This window comes from Anas platyrhynchos, chromosome 7, assembly GCF_047663525.1.
Source record: "Anas platyrhynchos isolate ZD024472 breed Pekin duck chromosome 7, IASCAAS_PekinDuck_T2T, whole genome shotgun sequence".
In the NCBI taxonomy this organism is placed as follows: Eukaryota; Metazoa; Chordata; class Aves; order Anseriformes; family Anatidae; genus Anas; species Anas platyrhynchos.
The window spans coordinates 26069846-26090717 of NC_092593.1; the positions used below are offsets into that span (position 1 = coordinate 26069846).

General features: G+C 43.9%; 2 protein-coding genes across 4 annotated transcripts in view; both read left to right on the plus strand.

The window, feature by feature from the left end:
* The first annotated feature begins 5 nt into the window (after positions 1-5).
* CYP20A1 (cytochrome P450 family 20 subfamily A member 1) lies at positions 6-13037 on the plus strand. 2 transcript variants are annotated; one of them, XM_027461125.3, is made up of 13 exons: positions 6-140; positions 419-468; positions 547-713; positions 3558-3703; positions 4381-4548; positions 5252-5330; positions 6803-6918; positions 7334-7388; positions 8818-8938; positions 9641-9752; positions 10396-10460; positions 12431-12520; positions 12687-13037. In XM_027461125.3, exons 1-13 carry the CDS (start codon positions 69-71, stop codon positions 12835-12837), a joined length of 1392 nt encoding a protein of 463 aa, XP_027316926.3. In that variant the 5' UTR covers positions 6-68; the 3' UTR covers positions 12838-13037. The 2 variants fall into 2 exon arrangements, with proteins under 2 accessions (XP_027316926.3, XP_027316928.3); XM_027461127.3 differs by lacking the exons at positions 12431-12520; positions 12687-13037 and adding an exon at positions 10794-10854.
* Positions 13038-13187: 150 nt separating this feature from the next.
* The window catches only part of ABI2 (abl interactor 2), a 75959-nt gene continuing 68274 nt past the window's right edge, over positions 13188-20872 (plus strand). Inside the window, exons 1-2 of one of the 2 annotated variants that reach the window (XM_027461123.3) lie at positions 13188-16828; positions 17606-19596. The gene's annotated coding sequence lies outside the window, so the exon portion shown is untranslated. Of the gene's footprint in view, positions 19597-20872 lie in introns of both variants that reach the window. The other variant, XM_072041058.1, reaches the window with a different exon arrangement.

Below are 20872 nucleotides of genomic sequence, written 5' to 3' on the forward strand. Positions count from 1 at the left end.
CCGCCCCTTCCTGCCCCGTGGTGGGGGCCGGGCCTCGCCCCTGCCCCTGCCCCGGTCCCGGCCCGGCCATGCTGGACTTCGCCATCTTCGCCGTCACCTTCCTGCTGGTCCTGGTGGGCGCCGTGCTCTACCTCTACCCGGTAATGGCGGCGGGGGCGCGGCACGGCCCCGGGGCAGGCAGCGGGCGGCCGCGGGGCCCGGCCCGGCCCGGCCCCTGCCATCGGCCCGGGACGTGGCGGCTGGGCCGGGCCGTGCCTGCACCCTGCTGGGCGTCAGCGCCCTGCGGCACCCCGCGTGTAACCAGCCCCCTTGAGCCTCTCTTGGGAAGGCTTCACTGCTCGGAGGACTAGCTCTCTTGCAGGGAAGCCCGCCTAAAACCTCAGTTCAGAGAGGCTGACGTGTTCCCTTTGCTCTGCAGGCATCTCGGCAAGCATCGGGTATCCCCGGGCTAGCTCCGACTGACGAGAAGTAAGTGCTTCCAATTTGCACGCTCAGCCTCGGTACTGTGTGTGGCTCGTGCCCAGGTAACCTCCTTGTGTTCCTCAGGGACGGCAATCTGCCGGATATCGTTGCTAGCAGAAGTCTGCACGAGTTCCTGGTGAACCTTCATGAGAAATATGGCCCAGTGGTCTCGTTCTGGTTTGGAAGGCGCCTTGTTGTCAGCATTGGCTCCATTGATCTCTTGAAACAACACATCAACCCCAACCGGATATGTAAGTGCCCTCTGCCTTGTCTTTGAGCTTATTTGTTCCTTCTGGCCTTGCTGAGCATCGTATGTCAAACAAAGGAAGCTGGGGTTTCGTTCTGAGTAGAAAGAAAATGAACCCTAAGTTGCAGCAGATGTTGTTCAGACACATCCACGGTCCTGCTTACTGGACTTGAATGTCAGCGACCTAGAGTTGCTGCTGTCCAGTGGCTGTCAAAAATTCCTGTGCTTCTGCCTTTTACTTTCTGCCTAAGGGCAAATATTTGTGGAGAGAGAGCATCACGTTCATTAGTCACTTGAAGCAGCCAGGTGAAGATCCTGTAGCAACTTGAGGTACAATTTAAAAGCAACTTGAAGTATGATTGAAGATGGGGAATATTGCTAAATGAAGTCTGAAAAGAGCTCTGATATTCTGTGATAGCTTCCGTGTACGGTTCAATGTGGAGATTTTTAAAGTGTTATTTCAAGTAGTTCTTTAATTTTCATTTTACTTTGAGTTATAGAGTTTTGAGTCAAACACTAATGGTCTTCTAGCCTTGGAAGTGGTTAGTGGAACTGGTTGTTGAGTTGACCTGCTTAGTCCTGGGAGAGTGTTTTAATTTCTAGCATAAGCCTCTCAGAGGTTTTGCTTCCGAAGGTGATCACAGACAGGAAGTTGACTAGGCTGATGTTTGGGTTTAACCTGCTGTTTTTCCAGTTTTCATCCTCTAGGGTAGATTGAGGTGCTGGTTGCACACCTCTGACCTGATAGTGTAGGTTATTTTCAGGCACAGGCAGATATCTCAGCATCACTGTACGCTGGGGTCATGACGGGTAAGCTTCTTGTACGTTTGCATGTCAGACTCAAAAAAACGCTGATGATCTGGGAAAGGCGTAGGAGTTAACAAAGATCAGCAAGACATAGCGGATAGCAGTGGCACACCAGAAGGTGGAAACACACCCTGAAAAATCTGAATGCACTCAAGTGTGCTTGGGGAATATTGAGCAGACACTTTCTCAAAGTTCAGAGAAGTGGTGACAGGCCCTTAAGCAGACAAGTTTTCAGAAATGTACTGAATTTGGGAGAGTGTCCAGATACTGGAGGAAAACAAATACAGTACCTGGGCTTAGATGCAGGAAGTTAAGTGACCAGGGCAGCTACAGACTAGTCTGACCTCATACAGATGCTGAGGGCTAAAAATACTTTTTCAGGAAGGGATAAGTGGGAAATGCAATAAAGTGTGGTCATACCATACTTCTTTGATAATCAGATTTCCAGAAAAGGAAAGTGATAGAACGGTGTTGCTAGGCTATCAAACCATTAAAAGTCTGATATGCTTCACTAAAAGGTGAAAACATAATCCTAGCGCTGTTTTTAAGACCAGGACAAAGCACAAATGAAGTCTGTGGAAGTGCTTGGTAGGACAGTATTCTGTTTCTGAGAGATGGTTTGTGGAGGATGGCCTTGTGGAGTCATTAGTCTCCTGTAGTTGTGGAAAAACAGGTGTTACCCAAACACTACAAGATGAGGGCAACCATCTGCAAAGGGCAGCCTAGTCTCTGAAGTCCCAAACTCACAACAGTGAGTGTAGCAGTGGCATAGGACTGATGGTTTGTGCTGGGAATGGGGAAGGAAAAAAAATTGAGCCCATCAGTCACCAGCAGTTTTCTTTCACACACACCAGGAGAACTATGCAATTTCTGCAGATGATGGTGCTAAGCATCCTCTGGCCTCTCCAAATGCCTCTGTATGCCAGATTGCTTTGTTAGCTTTCCCATCAGTAGGGGATGGTGGCATGAATAGCAGCAGCCACTTCATGGCAAAGTACCATGGAGGAGGAATTGTCAGCAGCAGCTAGAGTCACACAACAGCCTGTTCCACGTGCAGAGCCACAGGTACCATCTGCTGTGCCACAAGGCATATGCGTACACTTCTTGTCATTTGAAGTAGGAAACAGGGCAAGCTGTAAAGCTTTAAAACATTGGAAGGGAAATGGCATGAGAAAAAAAGCATTTAGGAAAGTTTACTGTGTTCTTGCCTCTGGCCTCATTAGCTGCCTTTGTGTTATTAGCTGGTAAGTCCTCTGAAAGTAGGAATTGTCTCTTGTTGGATGTTTGTCCGGTAGCATAATGAGGCCCTGATCTCTGCTGGGAATGTTAGACTCATCCACAGTAGGTTGAGTCATAGGTGTCTAGCCTAGCCTTGATGTTTTCTGATGCCTCAGAGGCTTCTTTCTCCATGTGGGAGAAATAACAGACTGTGATAAATAGTGAAAGCCTCTTTTGAAACTTTCCCGATTACTACTTCCAAACAGTTCCTTAAAGATTCTGCCAGTTCGTGAGACCAACAGAAAATTGTACAGAAACAGAAAAGCATGTAGTAGACCATGCCTTATTGCATGTTTTTGCATTGACTACTAGTGTACTTCAGCAGGTTAATTAAGTAGAGGCCCCTGGTGATGAAACTCAAAGTTAAAGGTGTAACTGAAGCAAGCTGTGGTTATAGGAGATGGAGGATTTGTGTTTTTGCCTTATTTATACACTGCTGCAAGAGTCTGTGCAAGGAAGATGGAAAGCGGTTGGAAGTAGAAAGCATTCTGTAGCTTAATGGGGCACTGCTTTCTGTGAGAGACCTGCAGCTTCTCCGCTGGAGGCAGATCTGGCTGGCTAAACTCTTGTGAGCTGATAGGGCTTGTGTGCTTAGATGTAGTCGGAGCAGGAGGGTACCCCAGTTGTGAAGAGGCAATCTGCTGGGGGGCTGCAGATCAGGCAAGAGAGATGGAGGAGAAGGGGAAGGAGTGTACCTACCACTCTTGCTGTTGTGACCAGGTGGTTGTCACACTGGAATGGTGTTTCCTTTACTTGCTTTCAGCGAATCCCTTCGAGGCAATATTGAAGTCCTTCCTGAGGTACCAGCCCAGCCTGAATGGGGATACAGGAGAGAGCCACCTGAGGAGAAAGCTGTATGAAAATGGTGTGACCAAGTCCCTTCAAAGTAACTTAGCTCTCATCCAGAAGGTAACTTGCTTTTCTGCAGCAGAGAAGCCCTGTGTGGCTCGCAGGGGAAAGTTGAATGAGAATGATTACTAGGATAAAGGAGCTGCATTCAAATTTGTGCTGGAACTACAAGCATCTGAGGTGGAGAACAGCCTCTGCCTGTTTGAGCACAGTGTGAAAATTTGGTTTCTGTTAGCTCCAGTGGGTTTGGGGGAAAGGGTTGGCCTTGTGTCATTTTATGCCAAGGTATCAGATGCAGTTAAAGGTAGCATCTGATTTCTAGATTTATTTTACAGGACAGGAGGGAGGAGCAAGGAACCAGCTGTTGGAACCACGAACAGGTGGAGAACTGTTGTGTTACCTCAGTCCAGCAGCCAGAATAAGGTCCATCTTCCCAATAGTGAGCTATTAGTATTAGAAGGTTTAATGTGTTTTCTGCAACAAAGGGAACAAGAGAGATGGACAGAGCTGGCTTACTTGGGGAAAACCATGGGGTCAGGCAGGATATATGAGACTTAAATGTTGCTGGTTTAAGATAACAATGAAAGGAAACCCTGAAAAGAGAATAGATGAGTGCCATGGCCTTGAAAGCATGTTCTGCCTTAGCAACTTAGGGTGGGAATGCCTCCAGTTCGGGATATGTTTTGTAAATAGGCTGCTGCTATTACTGCCAACTAATGGTTCCTTTCCTCTTTAAGTTGTCAGAAGAGTTGCTAGCCAAATGGCTCTCCCTGCCTGAGGCACAACATGTGCCGCTCTGCCAGCACATGCTGGGCTTTGCCATGAAGTCAGTTACGCAGACAGCTATGGGCAGCAGCTTTGAAGATGACCGGGAAGTCATCCGATTCCGCAGACACCATGATGCAGTAAGTGTCATGAAGAGCCAGGAAATTTCCTGTGCCATTTTTCCAAGCCAACAGCAAACAGTTTGCATCTGTGTGCAGTGTAGTAAGGGATAGCACAAGCTACTGCTGAGACATTAACATTAAACTAACATTAAGGTTAAGAGCTCTTACTCAGTTGTGCCAAACCAAAACAATCAGAAAGATCCTACTGCTAATCCTGCTGTTATTAGTCTAAGGCCAGATATTTCTAAAGGATGTGTGAGAATCAGGAACCCAGATCCAATGGCAGTTGGGAGGTGTTTGGTACCTATGTCGGTTAAGCTCTCCAGGGAAAGCCAGTGGAACTTCGCATTTTCAGAGATCTTTTGAAGGCTCTTTGGCATTGTGAAGAAAATTAAAACTGTGGAGATGTCAAGCTATGTCCACATCTGGGGACGTTAAATCTGTTGGTGATAGAATGGGAAAGAAGCTATTTCATCTCCTACTCAGGATGCCCATGCTTTTTCCCTTACAGCTTCAATTAGAGTTTTTTCATTTGAACTCAGCTTCAGCTTTATAAATGTAATAAATGGGATGAGGCATGATGCTCTAAAGAGGAGACCAGATTCATATTCAGAGAATGTCTTTATTTGATGTTTTCATTTTGATGAATAGGGAAGAATAAAAGAGCCTCAGCATTCGCCTGTGGTAAGTGATGGTGCTCTTCTCTCTGTCCTTCTTTCAGATCTGGTCGGAGATTGGGAAAGGTTTCTTGGATGGGTCCCTTGACAAAAACACGACTAGGAAGAAGCTGTATGAAGATGGTAGGTTCCTTCCAAAATCACAGTCACTCCCCTGCTCCACTCTGATAAATGCTTAGAGTTAGCTAGCATATGGAAGCACTTAATTTGTCCAGATGTATTGGCTTTTCTGCAGTTGATCACCATGACATAAGCTACTGGATGTGTCCTCCATAGATGTGCAGAAGATCAAAAGGAATCATTGTTTTGCAGTTCAGTGACAAGCCTGCCATTGTACAAAAAGTGTATAGGACTAGAACTCTGCATCTAGGTCTAGTTCTGAGGTCTTCGTGTGCTTGCTACCTTCCTGTTCTGTGTCCTAGTATCTGCTTTTGACCTCTGTTGGAGGCAGGCAACTGTGCTAAGTGGAAAAAGATGAGGTCATTTGGTCTGGCTTGTATAATCATTCCTATGATGCACCATTTTATGAATGTACTGCCGCTTCGGATTGATTTTTTTTATTCCTCAATTTTCAAGTCTTTTTAGTTGTTCATAGTTAAGACCTCTTAATATTGATTGATAAGATGTTACAGAAAAGTAGCCTGTATCTAGAACTAAGGATTTGCTTGTAAATCCTTCAGACCCAGTGTTTCCTTCCTCATGTTGCTGATTCTGTGGGTTTAAGAGCCTTAAGTCAGCTACTGCCCCACTAAAATGGGCTTCTGCCACAGATACTTGTTCCTGATTTGTATTAAGGATGCAATTTCACAAACTCCGGTTGGTAAGGTTTGGTGTTTAAGCATTGCTGGCCTTCCTGTACAGAGAAGAGATGAGAGAGGACAGATAGTTCTAAGATGAAAGGGCTGCATTGGATTTTGGGAAATCAAGTTTCAGATCCAGCTTCTGCTCCATGTTTCTTGGGTTATCTGAATTAGGTCACTTAAATGAGACATGGACCTAGATGCTGTTGCCTAACTCTCCCCAGTTCCCAGAACAGCCACTAGGAGTTAGGCACCCAAATATCTTCAGATAAGTAGAACCTTTGTGCCAAAATCCACAGACATTTTAGCCTTTCTCTAGCATTATGTCTATAGAACCCCTAGCAAAAGGGAGAATATCAGTAGTTGGAGGTGCTGTAGCACTAGTAATTATAACTCAACAGGCAATGCAAGGAGTTATCTGGTTCAAACATTTTATTTTTTTATGAGAGCTGTTTAAACATGTTATCTGGTGGTTATAGTGTTGAAACTAACTTATTTGACCTTCCTTTACATGATCTCAACTCACAGATTACGTATCTTGATTATACCTGTAAGGGCGACTTGTTGTAGGTAGCCTGTGATATTTGGTTCCTACATTTTCAACTAAATTAGAGATACACCTTCCAAACTGACGCTAATGTCCAAACTGACGCTAATGTGTAACAGAGGCTGCTTCTGTAAGTGAGCCCAGCAGGGACAGCTGGTCTGAAAATCTGCTTGGGGAAATGGATTCACGTCTCTGCAGCTCTCAATCTGACCAGGTTTTAAAATAACCATTCCTTTTTGCTTCCAAAGCTCTGAAGGAGATGGAATCTACCTTAAGGAAAGTCACAAAGGAACGTCGAGGCAGATCATTCAACAGGCATGTCTTTATAGACACTTTGCTGCAGGGGAGCCTGAGTGACCAGCAGGTCTGTGCAGCTGTTATGTCATTTGCAAGTAATGGAATTCTAGTAGATTGGCAACTCATTACATTGTAGCCTTTGATTAATCTAAGCTTTTGCATCTGGCAGGGGTCAGATTCCTTACTAAAGCAGCATTCTCTCTGATTCTTTTTCCATTTCTACAGTGCTTAATTGAATTAGACATCAGTAGCTTTCCTTGTCACTGTTTTCATTGCTATTTTTATAAACCAGAAGTGTGTTAGTATTAAGCATGTCTCAAGTGCTATTACAGTAGAAGTTCTGTGGAGAGCTCAGTCTTCTAGATGAATTTCCTGCTCTCTGCACTAAAGGGATTTCATGTGCTTGAGTGGAGAATGTGCTGCTTCTTTTTAATCTTTGCATCTTACAGACTTCATTCTCTGAACTAGATTTTGTTTCCTAGATTCTGGAAGATACGATGATTTTCTCCTTGGCAGCATGCACAATTACTGCTAACTGTAAGTATAGATTGCAGGTAACTTTCTATCCCTGGACTCAGTTGCCTAAAACTGAGAATGATGACATGAGACTTAATCTAGACTAATAAAAAGTGATGCTCGTCGTTCTGTCTCTCTCGAGCTACAAATGTATAGAAGCAGCTAATTTTATAGCAGACATTCAATACAGCCTCACAGCTAGTGAGTTGAAACTGAGGTTTGACAACTTTCCCATTATTTTGGTGAACCTTAGAATTTCTTCCTGTTGGTTTTTGCTCGGACTCAAGTGATGCTAAATTTGATGAAAGAGCACCAAAAATTGCAAGCCACAAAGATCATGATATAAAATAGGTTCTGATACACAGGAAAGAAATCAGAGCAGAGTGCTAAAATCTGACTGGCTGCTTTAAATCTATGGAGGATAGGTATGTTCCATATAGGGAACATTTTCCAAGAAGCTACATTGGGATTTAGATTTTTAAAAAAAAAGCAAATTAAAATACAAACCGGGGCTGTGTAAAATCTCTTATGATACGAGGATGATTTAAACTGAACCCCTGATTATCAGGCCCTCTATCTCAGCCAGTGGGACTGGAACTCCAAAGAAAAACTCTGAGGTGCTGCTGGGTACATGGAAAGTAAAAATGGCAGCTATGTTAATAACATCCCCAGAGAATATACTCTCCAAGTACTTCAGGAAGACAGTCTTTTAAAGAAGCTTGACTCCTTAGAGATTGCCAGAAAGTTCTCAGGAATAGACAGTTAGGAATGGTAGAAACATTCCCTTGTAGCTTTAGAGAAACTGCATCCTACACACTTATTTCTTATGCAAGGCTTCTTTTTTTTTTCTTTGTGCTGTTGAAGATATCTCCTGAGAACCTCACAAAATAGATGTGGAGGAGAAAAATGCTGGTCATCCTGGTGTAGAGAGCTATATTGTTCTCTCTCGCTGTCAGGAGCCTGGACATTGGGTGCCTGGCATCACTTGTTAGAAGTGTGCTGAGGAAACCAGCTAAATAAGGGGGTTTTCCAATGCTGTGGACAAACCAGCCTTTCAGTTGAATGTTTGGTCTAAAAACCCTGGTTTCCTAGAAGGGAACATCACAGCTGTTAGACATACTGGGAAAGAGAAACTCTTTGACTGATGCTTTGCTGGACTGTGTGGTCCCTTCCCTGGGACTGTGAGAGTGAATGGGTCAGTCTCCTGCACAACTTTCTAAGCTCCTCATAGCGTTGGAAAGGGAATTTAAGCTTGCAGAGTCTCTTGTTACACAAGAGTTCAACCTCTACTTCTCCCTCGGAACAGAGAATCAGTACAACCTGCTGAGAACAGAGGTCACCCTTTTGGGGTCAGAAAAATAACATTGCAAATACAGCAAGTAAGAAAACCAAATACAGTTAGTGAAGTTTGAATTTTCTCGATCTAATATTATCTTGGTTTCTTCCACAGTGTGCACCTGGGCAGTGTATTTCCTGGCAACCTCTGAAGATGTCCAGCAGAATCTCTACAAGGAGGTGGACCGTGTTCTGGGGAAGGGACCAATTACGCATGAGAAAATTGAGCAACTCAGGTGGGTCCCTTGAAAGGAATTGCAGTGGAAGGTTATCTTGTGAAGTAGGGATAGGGGCTTCATGTGCTGGAGGCTGATGCCCCGTCTACGCTGGGCCAGCAGAAGGCATCCAAAAGCTACTTCCATCTTTTCCTGAAAGTGATCAAACCACAGGATGATGACTTGCAGAGTATCTGCTGTAGGGCTCCAGACAGTGGGGACCAGGCTGTTCTCGTCAGGGTGCTTATAGGAAACTCTTTAGGTTCATTGGCAGGGGAGGAGAGCACAGAATCAGTGCCCTGGCTGCCTGAAAAACTCTGTGCCATTTTTTTTTAATTGTGTGTGGTGGTGCAACTGGGTGTATTTTGTATTTGTACTGGCGTTAGGGTTTTAGTAAAGGAGAATGTGTATGGATTTCCTGCTGCTTCTTGTATGGCTGAGAGCTCTAGGAAAAGGAATAGTATGTTTATGCTTTTTAGTGGGGATAATTTGGTTTAAAATCTGGAAAATGTTGCTGATGAGATTTAATGCTTATTGGAAAGATGCTGGGACTACTTGTCAGGAAAAAAAAAAAAAGCAGCTCTTAATTGTGGCTGGAGAAAGCTCCAGGAGCAGACTGTGACCCTGAATGCAGCAGGTGACTCAACTCTCCTTGCCTACAACAAGGACATGGATAAGCATCTTTCTGGGAGGGTTAAATTGACCCAGACTTATTGGTTGCAGATACTGTCGTCAAGTCCTGTGTGAGACAGTGCGAACAGCAAAGCTTACTCCCATTGCTGCACAGCTGCAGGAGCTGGAGGGCAGAGTTGACCAACATACTATCCCCAAAGAGGTAGGGCAGTACTAGGCCACCCTGGTTTCCTGGAGGGGAATTTGCTGTTTCCTCTTCTATCATACTTCTTCTCATGGAGGGCTGACAGAGGGAGAGCGTTTCTTCTGTCACTTGTTTAATCTGAGCAGCTGGTCTGTCATCTGAAAGTGCAATATAGTCAAAGTTTTCCATGTGGTTCCTCTGTGGGATAGGCTCTGGGATCCATGTTCTCTTCCTGAGCAGGTTTGCCTCTGGTTCTGGGTCCACCAGGGATGAATCATCCTTTGAAGGGGTTTATGAGCTCAGCTGTGCAAAACAGTGTATGGTTTCAGGAATAATCATATCATTTATGCTTCCCACACAGAGTAGTACCCTCCATTGCAGAGAATAAAGTAGTGCATACATGCATGCCAGTAAGAGTAAAGGAATGGGATCTGGCCTTCTCTAACCGCTAAGAGTTGCAGTATGGGCCTTAAGAAGTTAAAATCCTAATATGTGTGTTTATAGAAATCTGTAGATGAATACATGTATAACATATTATGTTTTTAAACAACTTACTAAAATGAGAGGTCCACAGAATAATTGTCTGGCAGAGTTGTCCAGAGTTGTCTTTAATCATGCATTTCATCCTGGTCTGACATATTTGTCCTCATTTTCTTTGCAGACACTTGTACTTTATGCTCTTGGTGTGATGCTGCAGGATAGTTCATCTTGGCTGTCACCGTACAAGTATGTAGAATCAAGATCTTTATTCCTTTCCAAACTAATTCATTTCCTTTTTTAATTGATACTCTTTAGATCTTACTTCCATGCACAGCCTGCTTTACTGCAGGACCTGCCTTAAGCAGATTTTGGAGATGAAAGGCAGTCTGTAAGAAAATCTATTTATGAAGATCTTGATTTGTTGGTCTCCATGGGCAGGAATATGGGGTAATTCAAGTTACGATCGTCCTGGGCTCCAGTCTGTGTTTGTGTGTGTCTGTCAGGTTTTAATAGTTGTTTTTGTTTTTTGTTTTTCCCACACACACTGCTTCCCTGACAAGCTGATAAATTCTTTTTAAGGTTTTTGGAGGAAAGAGGGGAGAAAGGAAGAAAAACAATGATTTGAATGGTTATGGAATCACTGCTTGTTAACATGAAACAGTGACACAAGGGAGGAACAGCCAGTCGGAAGTTTTGTTTTCAGGGGGAAGAAAGTGCTACTTCATTACTTTGGGAAAACAATTCTGGATTTCAGGTAGTATTTTGGAGGTTAAAGAAATAAAATGCTGTAGCTTACTGTGGCCTCTAGGTGGCAAATACTAACATTAGTTTGACTTCTTTCACTTGGGCTAGAAAAAAATATGGGTCAGTTATTCTAGAGAGAGAGAAGAGACAGCTGAAATCTAGGAGGAAGAACAGAGCCCTTGGAACAGTGCTTGTCTGCTCCTGCAAGCATATCTCTTGCAAAAGGGTCATGCATTGATACACAACTTATGAATATCTCGGCAGGGATTGATTGCTCAGTAGGATAGAGCAGGCACTGTGTTTAGGAGAGGTTCACTGGGGGCCACAGGGAAATAACAGGTGAGGAGTGCTGTGAACATTGTTTATTCCAAGAAAAAGGAGGATTGATATTGTGCTTGAGCCTGAGACAGATGTGTACGTATGTACATGACAGGGACAAGAAATCAGCACTTTGTGGTCTTCTCTCCTACCTACCATATAAAAACAATATGTATGGCTCTTTGTCCTCCCTATTTATTTTTAATGGCTAGACAGCTGTGATTTCTTTCCTATTACAGTATCTGCAATGTGCCACTTCAGAGGGAATGTAAGCCTGATGTTGCTTTAGCTGAGGGTCAGCACCCACATACATGTTCACCTTGGTAGTAGAGCTTGGATGTATAGGCAGGGACCCGAAGACTTGAAGTATAAGAAATATTTAACAGAAATTGAAAGAGAACTACCTCCTGGCCATTAAATTTCCTGGGGTTTGTTTGTTTGCTTTTTTATTCTCTAATACCATATGTTTAAATTGAATGGTATTCTGTTAGTCTCCTTTGGGTTAGTGGATTGTGGGAATCTCATTTTAACTTGTGCTAGTCCCGAATAATATTTTTTTTCACAGCCTCCACCATCCTAATGCTGGAAGCCACTTTTCTCACTTGAATGAGTCACCAGCTTCCCTCCCCCAGCATATACACATACACACACACCAGCTGCTTGAAGAGAAGGGCGAGGGGCAAGGAAAAAAAGGAAAATATTTTTGGAAGTGAGAGAGGGAGGGATGCAGAGAGATGGGGTGGGAGAGGGGGAGAGGGAGACAAATCAGGTTGTGTGTGCCCTGGAGGGAAATAGGTGGCAAGTTACAGCATCAGCTCAGCTGTGTACTCGAGCTAAATACCCACTGCTGAGAGTTCATGCATATTAGTTTTAACCCTGTATCACAGTAACTTAGTTATTCAGCATTTTGACCAAGCTGGGGCACAGCTGACCATCTGGAAACATAGATGTAGTGATGCACAGTTGCCTTCCTGTATCTGTGTGGAATTACCCAGCATGATTTAGAGAGAAGAGGCACTAGATTGATGCTGTTTGCAAATTAGTGAGATTCTGTATTTCATTGCCAGTTTCTTACTCTTGTGTGTGTGTGGACATGTGTCCAGAGGAAGGGTTTTGTGCCCTCACGAAAAGCCTCTGTGTTTTGTCTTTTGTAGATTTGACCCAGAGAGATTCAATGAGGAATCAGCCATGAAAAACCTTTCCTTGTTGGGTTTCTCAGGAAGCCAGGAGTGCCCAGAGTTGAGGTGAGCAAAGGGAAGCAGGTCTCTGCGCATTTCTGTGGTAGAGAAAAGAGGAGTTTGTTTCAGCCCATTCCTGTTACTGCTGAGACAATCTGTCCAAGCTGGCAGTTGTTCGTTGGCAGATTTATATCATGGCAAGGTTTTTGTTCTCTTCTGCCTCCTTCCTCAGGTTTGCCTATATGGTGGCTACAGTTCTGCTCAGCATCCTAGTAAGGAAACTATACCTGCACCCAGTGAAAGGACAAGTCATGGAGACCAAATATGAGCTGGTAACCACACCGAAGGAGGAAGCCTGGATTACGGTGTCCAAGAGAAGCTAAGAACAAGCAAAATAAGGGTCTGAAAGTGCCAGTAGTGAAGTCCTGGGCAAGTGTCATAGAGGGAATTGTGCTGGCAGCAAAAGGACACAGCCAGGGAATTTTACATGCATATATTGTTACCTTCCACATTCTTAACCACATATGCTTGGGTACTTTTTCTAACTCAACGAATAGTCATATTAAAGTAGATTTAATCTGTATGCTTCTTTACAATTACTTTTTGCCCAAACCATTGTAAAGGAAGCAAAAACAAAAACAAACACAAACAAACAAAAAAGCACTTGCAGCAGTGTATCTATGAATTGCTGGGTTCCAGCTAGTCAAAGACCAGGCTGCTGGTTAGTCTAATCCCTTTCCGACAACAGCCAGATCTGGATAAGGAAGGGACTCTGCCACAGGGAATACTTCTTTGTGGATCCCGGCTAGATAAGACCTTGGAGACACAAGGACACAGTCTTTCTCTATATATAGGTATTTTTATTCAAAGTGTCTTTCCTACCCTTGAGCTAGAGCTATAACTGTCAAGAAGAGCAGATATATCTTGTGAGAAGTATGTGTGAGTGTGCGTGAGAGAAAGAAAAAGAAAGTGGGGTGGGAATTGCACCATCGGGTCTCATGCTGAGTATATAATCTTGCTGTGCTCTAGGGTTGCAAGAGAAAGGATGACTGAGAAATGCTAGTAAACAGGAGGAATAAAATTGGTTTGGCCCCTGAGAAAACAGAAGCATTAGTAATGATATAATGAAATGAAATAAAACCACAGAACAAAGCCCTGAGAAAGGGATTCTCTATCCTGACAGTTCTGAGGGCAGTGTCTAATCTAATCAGCATCAGAAATTGATGACAGATGCTTGCAATTCATTGAGCTCTGGGTCAGCATGAGACTGGACATGCAAGTACTGGAAAGGGAGAGTGCTGATTTTATAGGGCTCTGAATTAATGTTGTGCTTAATAACTTAAAAGCCTTTCAGAGAGCCCTCTTCCAAAATGTGTGTGAGCCAAAGTAGCCACATGTTCACGTGCTTTTCCCTGCTTCTTTCTCCCTCTCTTAGCTGTAACAGGCCATCCTGTGGAAGATTTTTCAGAGCCCAACTGAATGGCTTGCAAGGCAGGGACCTCTTACCTCTTTATCTCAGTACTACTTATTGCCATCCAACCTACTACGGTTCTGTTTCTCTTCCCATTTTACACAGAATCACCCTTTACCTGATCTCGGTAGGTCTGTTCCCTGTAAACCTGACTTCTCTGTTAACATGAGTTCCAAGCCCCCTTCCTATCCAAATGCGGTGTTGTCATAGGTGAACTGTTGCTCAGTCTGCAGCTACATGTGCCCGAGCTGCTTTTGCACGCAGCTACTGATGCGTCACAGAAAAGGTCAGGAACATGTGGCTCCCAGTTTCACTGCCTCTGTAGACAGGGCACACTTCACACAGGTACACCTGTTTCTTTATGTATCTGAGTAACAGCAATTCCCATTTCTACAGACATTATTTCTTTCACTGTCACCTTCCAGGTCAGGAAATCTGCTGCTTTTACAAAAATGTTTTGGCTGTTGTGTATCTGCCAAGTGCTGGCCTGAATGCAGTCCTTTCAGCTCTCACAGGGTTAATATCTGATGCCGGCCTCTGTGGGCACCAGACAAAGAAAATTCAGCTCTTGGGTTTAATGTGTCAGCTCTGCTTTTGGTGGAGCTGTGGAGATTCAGATTTGCCCCCCCCCTGCAGTGCAGTGTGTGTTGGGGGAGATGTAGGACAGAGATTCTGTTCTACTGCTTTTTGTCTGCTGGGCAGGAAAAGGAGAGTTGTGCAGTTCATCTTGCTGCCTCTCATGCATTGATTTTTATAATGAACTGCAAGAAAGCTTTTGCTAATCTGACCTCCATTTAACTGAAGGTTGGTCATGTCCCCAGATGGCAATTCATGTTAGACTTTGCTTCACTGCTTATGTAGAAATGCCTCTTTTTCTTCAAGGCTGCAGATGTTCCCTAAACCTTCTGGAGAAATCAGTGTGGTAAAGGATTTTACTTTAAAGCATCCCTGGTGTACAGAGGGGGCAAAATAGAAGGGAAGTTATTGCCTTCTTGGAGAAAAAATGGTAGCATAGCACTGTCCCTGCTAAGAACCACACTAGGAATAGCTGACTTGGTCATATAATTGAGTGGCTAAGATCTGCTTTATTACAGCCATGTGGTGCTAGGGAAGCTTTCACACAGCAGAAAGCTTCCCAGGAGTAATTGTTCAGACTTTGTTAACAGTGTTTCTCTGCCTTGCTGGAGTTGCATGGGCCAACTGCCTTGCAATAGTTTTTACCCAGTTGCAGGAAACAAAAATAGGAGTAATTCTGTATAATTTGTTACAAATTTTCTGTCAGTCTGCACAGGTATTGCATCCTTTAAGACAGTATTCTCAGTGTGGGCCAGTAGCCAAACGGGAGTTTGTGGCTGCTAGGAGACAAGAATGTGGCTTAAAGTGCTCAAAAAAGCCAATGGTTAGTTTGCATTTGCTCAAAACTACTGCCAAAAAAGTCCCTGGCTCATCAGTTAAAGGTATGTGTGAAGTGTTGGGAGAAAGAAGGGGAGTGAGGATCTCTCAGGCATTCATTATGCATTGCTTGGAGTGACACTGAGGGCACAGCCACACTGTTTGCTGCAGTCTGTAAGTTTCCATTGCTCACTCTTTTTGTGTCTGTCACTTCAAACAGTTTAACTCTCAAGATACAGCACACCACTGCTCAATCCAGCTGTAGCGCCTTTTCTTATGCAATAAAACCCCTTCTTTGTATGGGAATCTTTGTAGATCATAGCTGTCTCTGAAGGTTTAATATATTTCAGTTGGAAAACGAAATACCAATTTTGTTCCATTTCTCCCCTCACTGTCAAGTGGTTCTTTTTTGGCCTGGTTCCCTGAGGAAGGCCTGTGTTCAGAGTGTGCCCCCACCCCACTTATGTCTGACTGCTTCCCCTCTCTGTGCCTCTCACAAGAAGTAGCTTTGAGCCCTTGGGTCAAATAGCTGCATTTGGCAGGGACTGGGGTTTGAAATCTCAACACAACTTTGTTCCTACAAATTTTGTGAAAAAATGGCCGGTCATAGGGAAGAGAGTGTATTCTAGATGTGTCACAAGATTGCATCCAAAGCCAAAGCATTGCTAGATGCCAGCCTGCGGAAAAACCTGAGTCAGAGCCTGCACTGTAGCAGAAACCTGAGAGTAGATTCTCTCAGAAGTCCAGTCAGTAGAGAATAGGGTTTTGTCACTCCTGCTGCTCATAGACCCCACACTAAAGACACACGTTCTGGCCATGACATGGGGGTGCAAGCAGTATTGCAACCTGTGGAAAAAAATGCCATAGTCTAGGAATTGAGAGGAGGAAGGTTGCTTCTATATCATAGGAAACTATTGCTTTTTATGCTTCACATTCCTGTTCTGCACCAGAAAGCTACTTCACAAATTCCACTGGGTGGTTTTGAAGAGCATACAGAAAAGCTGTCATTTCATTCCTTGGGCTTTTACTGTAGAACAAGCTTCAACAGAGGGCTGCAAATTAATGGAAGGCAAGAGGCTAAATATATCTCTGTCTATGCAACCTGCTGCTCTCAGAAGCAGGCAGCCAGCACAGGTGCTGGGAGCAGTCAGGCCATTGCAAATTGATTGTCATGGCTGTTTCTGTCTGACACAGGTGTATACTTTTGCCCCTCGTACTGATGGCAACTGGTGAAACAGTTAGTAAGCTGTCTGCTTCAGTAAGTTACCTGAATTTGCTTCCCAGTACCTCCAAAATGTCCATGAGTGATGTTATGTCTAGGTTTTAATTAACCTGGGTTACATATAGAGTTATTATTGCAATGTAGTAATATTCCTCTCCTTTTCCCAGCAGTTCAGGACTTGCCAGTAATAGCTGTGGCATGCAGCTCAGGGATGAGGACTGTACATTTTATTTTCTGTCATTAAATGGGAAGGATGGTCTTTGCAACTTCTGTCTTGCTTGCTGCAAAAGTAAGTGTCAGTTGTTGGACAGAGTGGATGTTTGCTAATTTAAAATACCTTGGGCTGCTCTTCTGCCAGCTCTCCCATTAGCCGTGCAATTACATGAACCAGGGGCTGCTGGCAATGCAAAATGGGGAAACCACTTATCTGTCTCACTGCATAGTTAATTTATCAACATTTTGGTACTCCTTAACCCACAATTAACTCGTGTTGCCTTCCTAATCTCTGTCTCAGGTGCTGTGCATGCATTCTCATTTAAAACAGGTGTTGCCACTCAGCATGGCTGACCTTCCTGAGGTTTCTGTTATTGCTGCAGGAAGGGCTTTCTGGCAGGCACCCTTGGATATAGATGTATCATAATCAGCAGAGTGAAGTCTACAACTTTTTGGCTTCTTTTCTAAGCTCAGATCCTCCTGTAGCTTGGGGGCAAATGGAAGCGAGTAGAGCAGTACCTTTACGAAAGCACTTAGAGCATACAGGATTTCACCCAATTCTCTACCCCTTCTATCAAGAATGACAGAAAAGGATGAAAAAGGCTTGTAATGAGAAGTCAAATCTTCATCACTAGTGGGTTATGCCACCAGGAAGTAGAACGGTTGTGGTTACCGTGACAGCTTGTTGCTGCTTTCCACTTGTCCAAATCAGAAATTGCTGGAAAATATTATAGGTATCTTTCTCTGTAGCCAGAGAGTATGCACCCATCTTGGCATCTCTCTAGTTGAGCTCAGGACTGTTTTTTAGCAATCAGTCTTCAACTAAACAAAAGGCCTGTTTGACATCTCTTAGGATTCAATGCCAGGTTTTTGGCAACAGCAGACGGAGAAGAGGAACTACCACACGCAGGAAAAAAAAAAAAATGAAGAAAATGTTCCTCACATATGGAGGGTGGGGAAGGAGAGAAGATAAGGGTTTCCATGGCAACATTCCTTGAAGATAAGTATATTTAAATCTGTGTGAATTTTAGCATTCAAAACACAGTTGTGTTTCCCACAAAAAGATTTGGGGGAGGGCTGGAGTGGAAAGATTTTTTCCCCTGCTTTTCAGGTCGTTCCTCCTTTTACATAGGAGCCTGAACCTAAGATAAATTAAGTGCTTGCAATTGCTCTGATGCTAACGCTCCTGTAAAGAAAGGCCTTTCCAAGAGCAAGAAGCATTGGTCATAGTACTGTATCTGCACTGACATCTCTGGCCCAAGCATTTGATCATGTCTTTAATGGGAAAAATAGTTTAATTAGAACAATGCTGGGCCAGTGCAAAGTCAAAAGGACAAACCTACAGCATTCCAGGTTAAATCCCGTGTAAATCAGAGCAAGACCTTTATAGTTGACTCTCAGCTAAGTGATAGTGGTTTTAAGGTAACTGAGGTCTTTGGCCTTGGCCAAAGAGGAGAGGTTGTAGAACTGAAAGAGCAGAGGAGCTGGGTAAAATGCGTCCCTGGTGAGTGCCTTCATTGCCACAATGACAGTGAAACATCACTGTAGGTAGGCAGCGGATGTTCCTGTGACACTATTAGGCAAGAAATATTTACTCTTTATGAGTTATCCGTGCTGGGGCTACCCCTGAATCTCTGAAGCTTTTCTGCTCCTATCTGCAGAGCTGAGCAACTTGGAGGCACTGGCATGCTCTGTGCTGCTCTCACCTCCCTGCTGGAATCCAGGCAGGTCAGCTCTGTCACAAGCCTGGCAGCGAGACAGCCAGTGCTGAGCCTGCTTGGCTGCCAACTTTCTCATCTCACCAAAATAGGCTTTTTTTTTTTTTTTTTTTTAGCAGTTGCTTCCAACTCAATAATGACTCAGACACTGCAGCAAGGGTAAAGCGATCATCTTCCCTTTCAGACCTTTACAGCAGAAGGTCCTGGGTATCCTCTGTGAAAAGCCGGAGCTTGCTGGGCACAGCCATCACCTGGATTCAGTTCTTTAAGTTACCTGATCGAACCAGATGTTCCTACAGTGCTGTGACCCTGCTGGCTACAGGGCTGTGTTTCAGCAATAGACTAAATGATTCCTACAAGTTCTTTGTGTTTAGCAGTCTTGGGGAGAAGAGGCTGGGAGGAAAAGAATAGTCATACATAAAGAGAGGATGAGATTTGCCCATTAAGGCTCTTGCCCTGAGCAAAGTTCCCTAGGCTGAGAATCCTATAAAGAAACAAAGATCTATTGAAACACTAAAGAGAAACGTAGTAAGTCATATTTGGGTGTTTATCTTTTGAGGTGAGAGAGGGGAAACAAATGAGGGTGTCTGAAAAAGCAAAGTTCATATTGTCAGACTGGAAATTGCCACCTGGTAGCATTTTGTATTGGCTGAGACCCTGATACAGAACAAACAACACTCATCTAGCTAAGGTGACTATGTCCCTTGTCAGCTTCCCTGTGTCTTGATTGATAAAGCCTACAGGCAGTGTGGAAAAATGAACTTTTTATGGATCTTCTATTGGAATCCACTGTTATCAGATATGTTATTGTAAATTCTAGGACTAACATTCAAGCCCTGATGTCAGCACTAACATGAAAATGCATACTCTGGCTTTGTAATTTCTTGGACTGAAAAGCAACTGTCTTGCTGATGCAGGGCTTGTTAGCCGTGAGTTATTGATTAAATATATCATGTTTATTCCATCCCTTCCGTTCAGACTGCTGTGGTATTTTGTGCTACAAACTGATGCTCTAGCTCCATGCATTTGCCTTACAGCTGAACCTGGGGAGATACGACAGCTCTGGGATATCTAAATAGCAGAAGTGCAGCAACTTCAATCCCTGTTTGGCAGCCTTCAGCATCCAGTATGTCACAAGCTGTTTCTTACTCCATCTTTAGGTGCTTGTAGGATAGCATGTTACAGTGGTGGGGTTCAGGACACCATGGGCATTAGATGGCAGTAGGTGGATTGCTGCCCCCTTGAACTGCTCCATTGTTGCACCATATATGAACATCCTCATATATCTCTAAGCTTCTGCAAAAACAGTTTCCAGGCCAAAAAAACGTGCCTTCTGGCAGGCTGGCTGCCTGCCTGTCTTGCCTGGGGAGAAAGGAGGTTGCCCACTGTGTGGCAAATTACCTTCTGACCATGTCCTGTCTCTGTGATGTGGCCATTCTGTTTTTGCAAGCTCTTCCAGGAATCTGAATGGGGGAAAGGTGCCTTGGGAGAAGAGTGAGCCCTGTGAGTTAATGGGAGCTGACAGGGATGCCTGCAAGAATACACCATTGTGTATTGTAGAAAATCAGCTGGACCAATGGTTGCAGCTACCCCACGTTCATTGTTGAGTGAGGTATTTGGGAACAGAGAGGGTATTTGAAGCACTTAGTATTTCCGTCATGCAGAATTCATATTAAATTTGCAGGAGCCTATGCCTTGATTTGATGGCATTTTTCTTGTAAAAGAAAGGAGAAAACTCACTGCTTGCTAGCAGTCTGCTCTAAATTAACCTCAGGCGTGGGCCCAGGCCTGCAAACCTTTGTATGACTGTGACTATTATTTATGCTGTGTGATTGCATTGAATGCCATTGACTATTCATATATTAGCCTACAACGTAGTTGTGGCTTTTAGTAACTAGAAACTAAATTTTTGAAGCTGTTCAGGTGTTTGGATTTTGAATATCCCATCAAGCACCTACCTGACTATATAAGTGCCTAGTCGTCTTTGTAAATCTGGTATTGTCATAAAGCAAAGAAAAGGATCTGGCCTCTGGTTTCATACCCCTGTAGCAGCACCAACCAGGTAGGGCCTGTTGCTGGATGGGCGTAGTTCATAGTGAACCTCTTCGGTGTTTGAGGAAGCTTATTGGTCACTTTACCCAGTAAAGGTAAAAACACTGCAAAACCTACATCCTGCATTAGCCTTTATATATCTTAGAGCTGTACTGTTCTGGTGTGGTAAACTGAGTCGAGCAATCACATTTTCTTAATTACCCTCAAGAACTAGAAATCCTTATCACCTCTGTGTTTCTTTCTCCCACTACTGCACTGGTCTTGAAATTGTCATCACAGCTAAAAATCCTCATTCTGTAAATTAAACTGTGATTTAAAAAAAATGTAACCGTGCAGCTTCCTCATAAAAC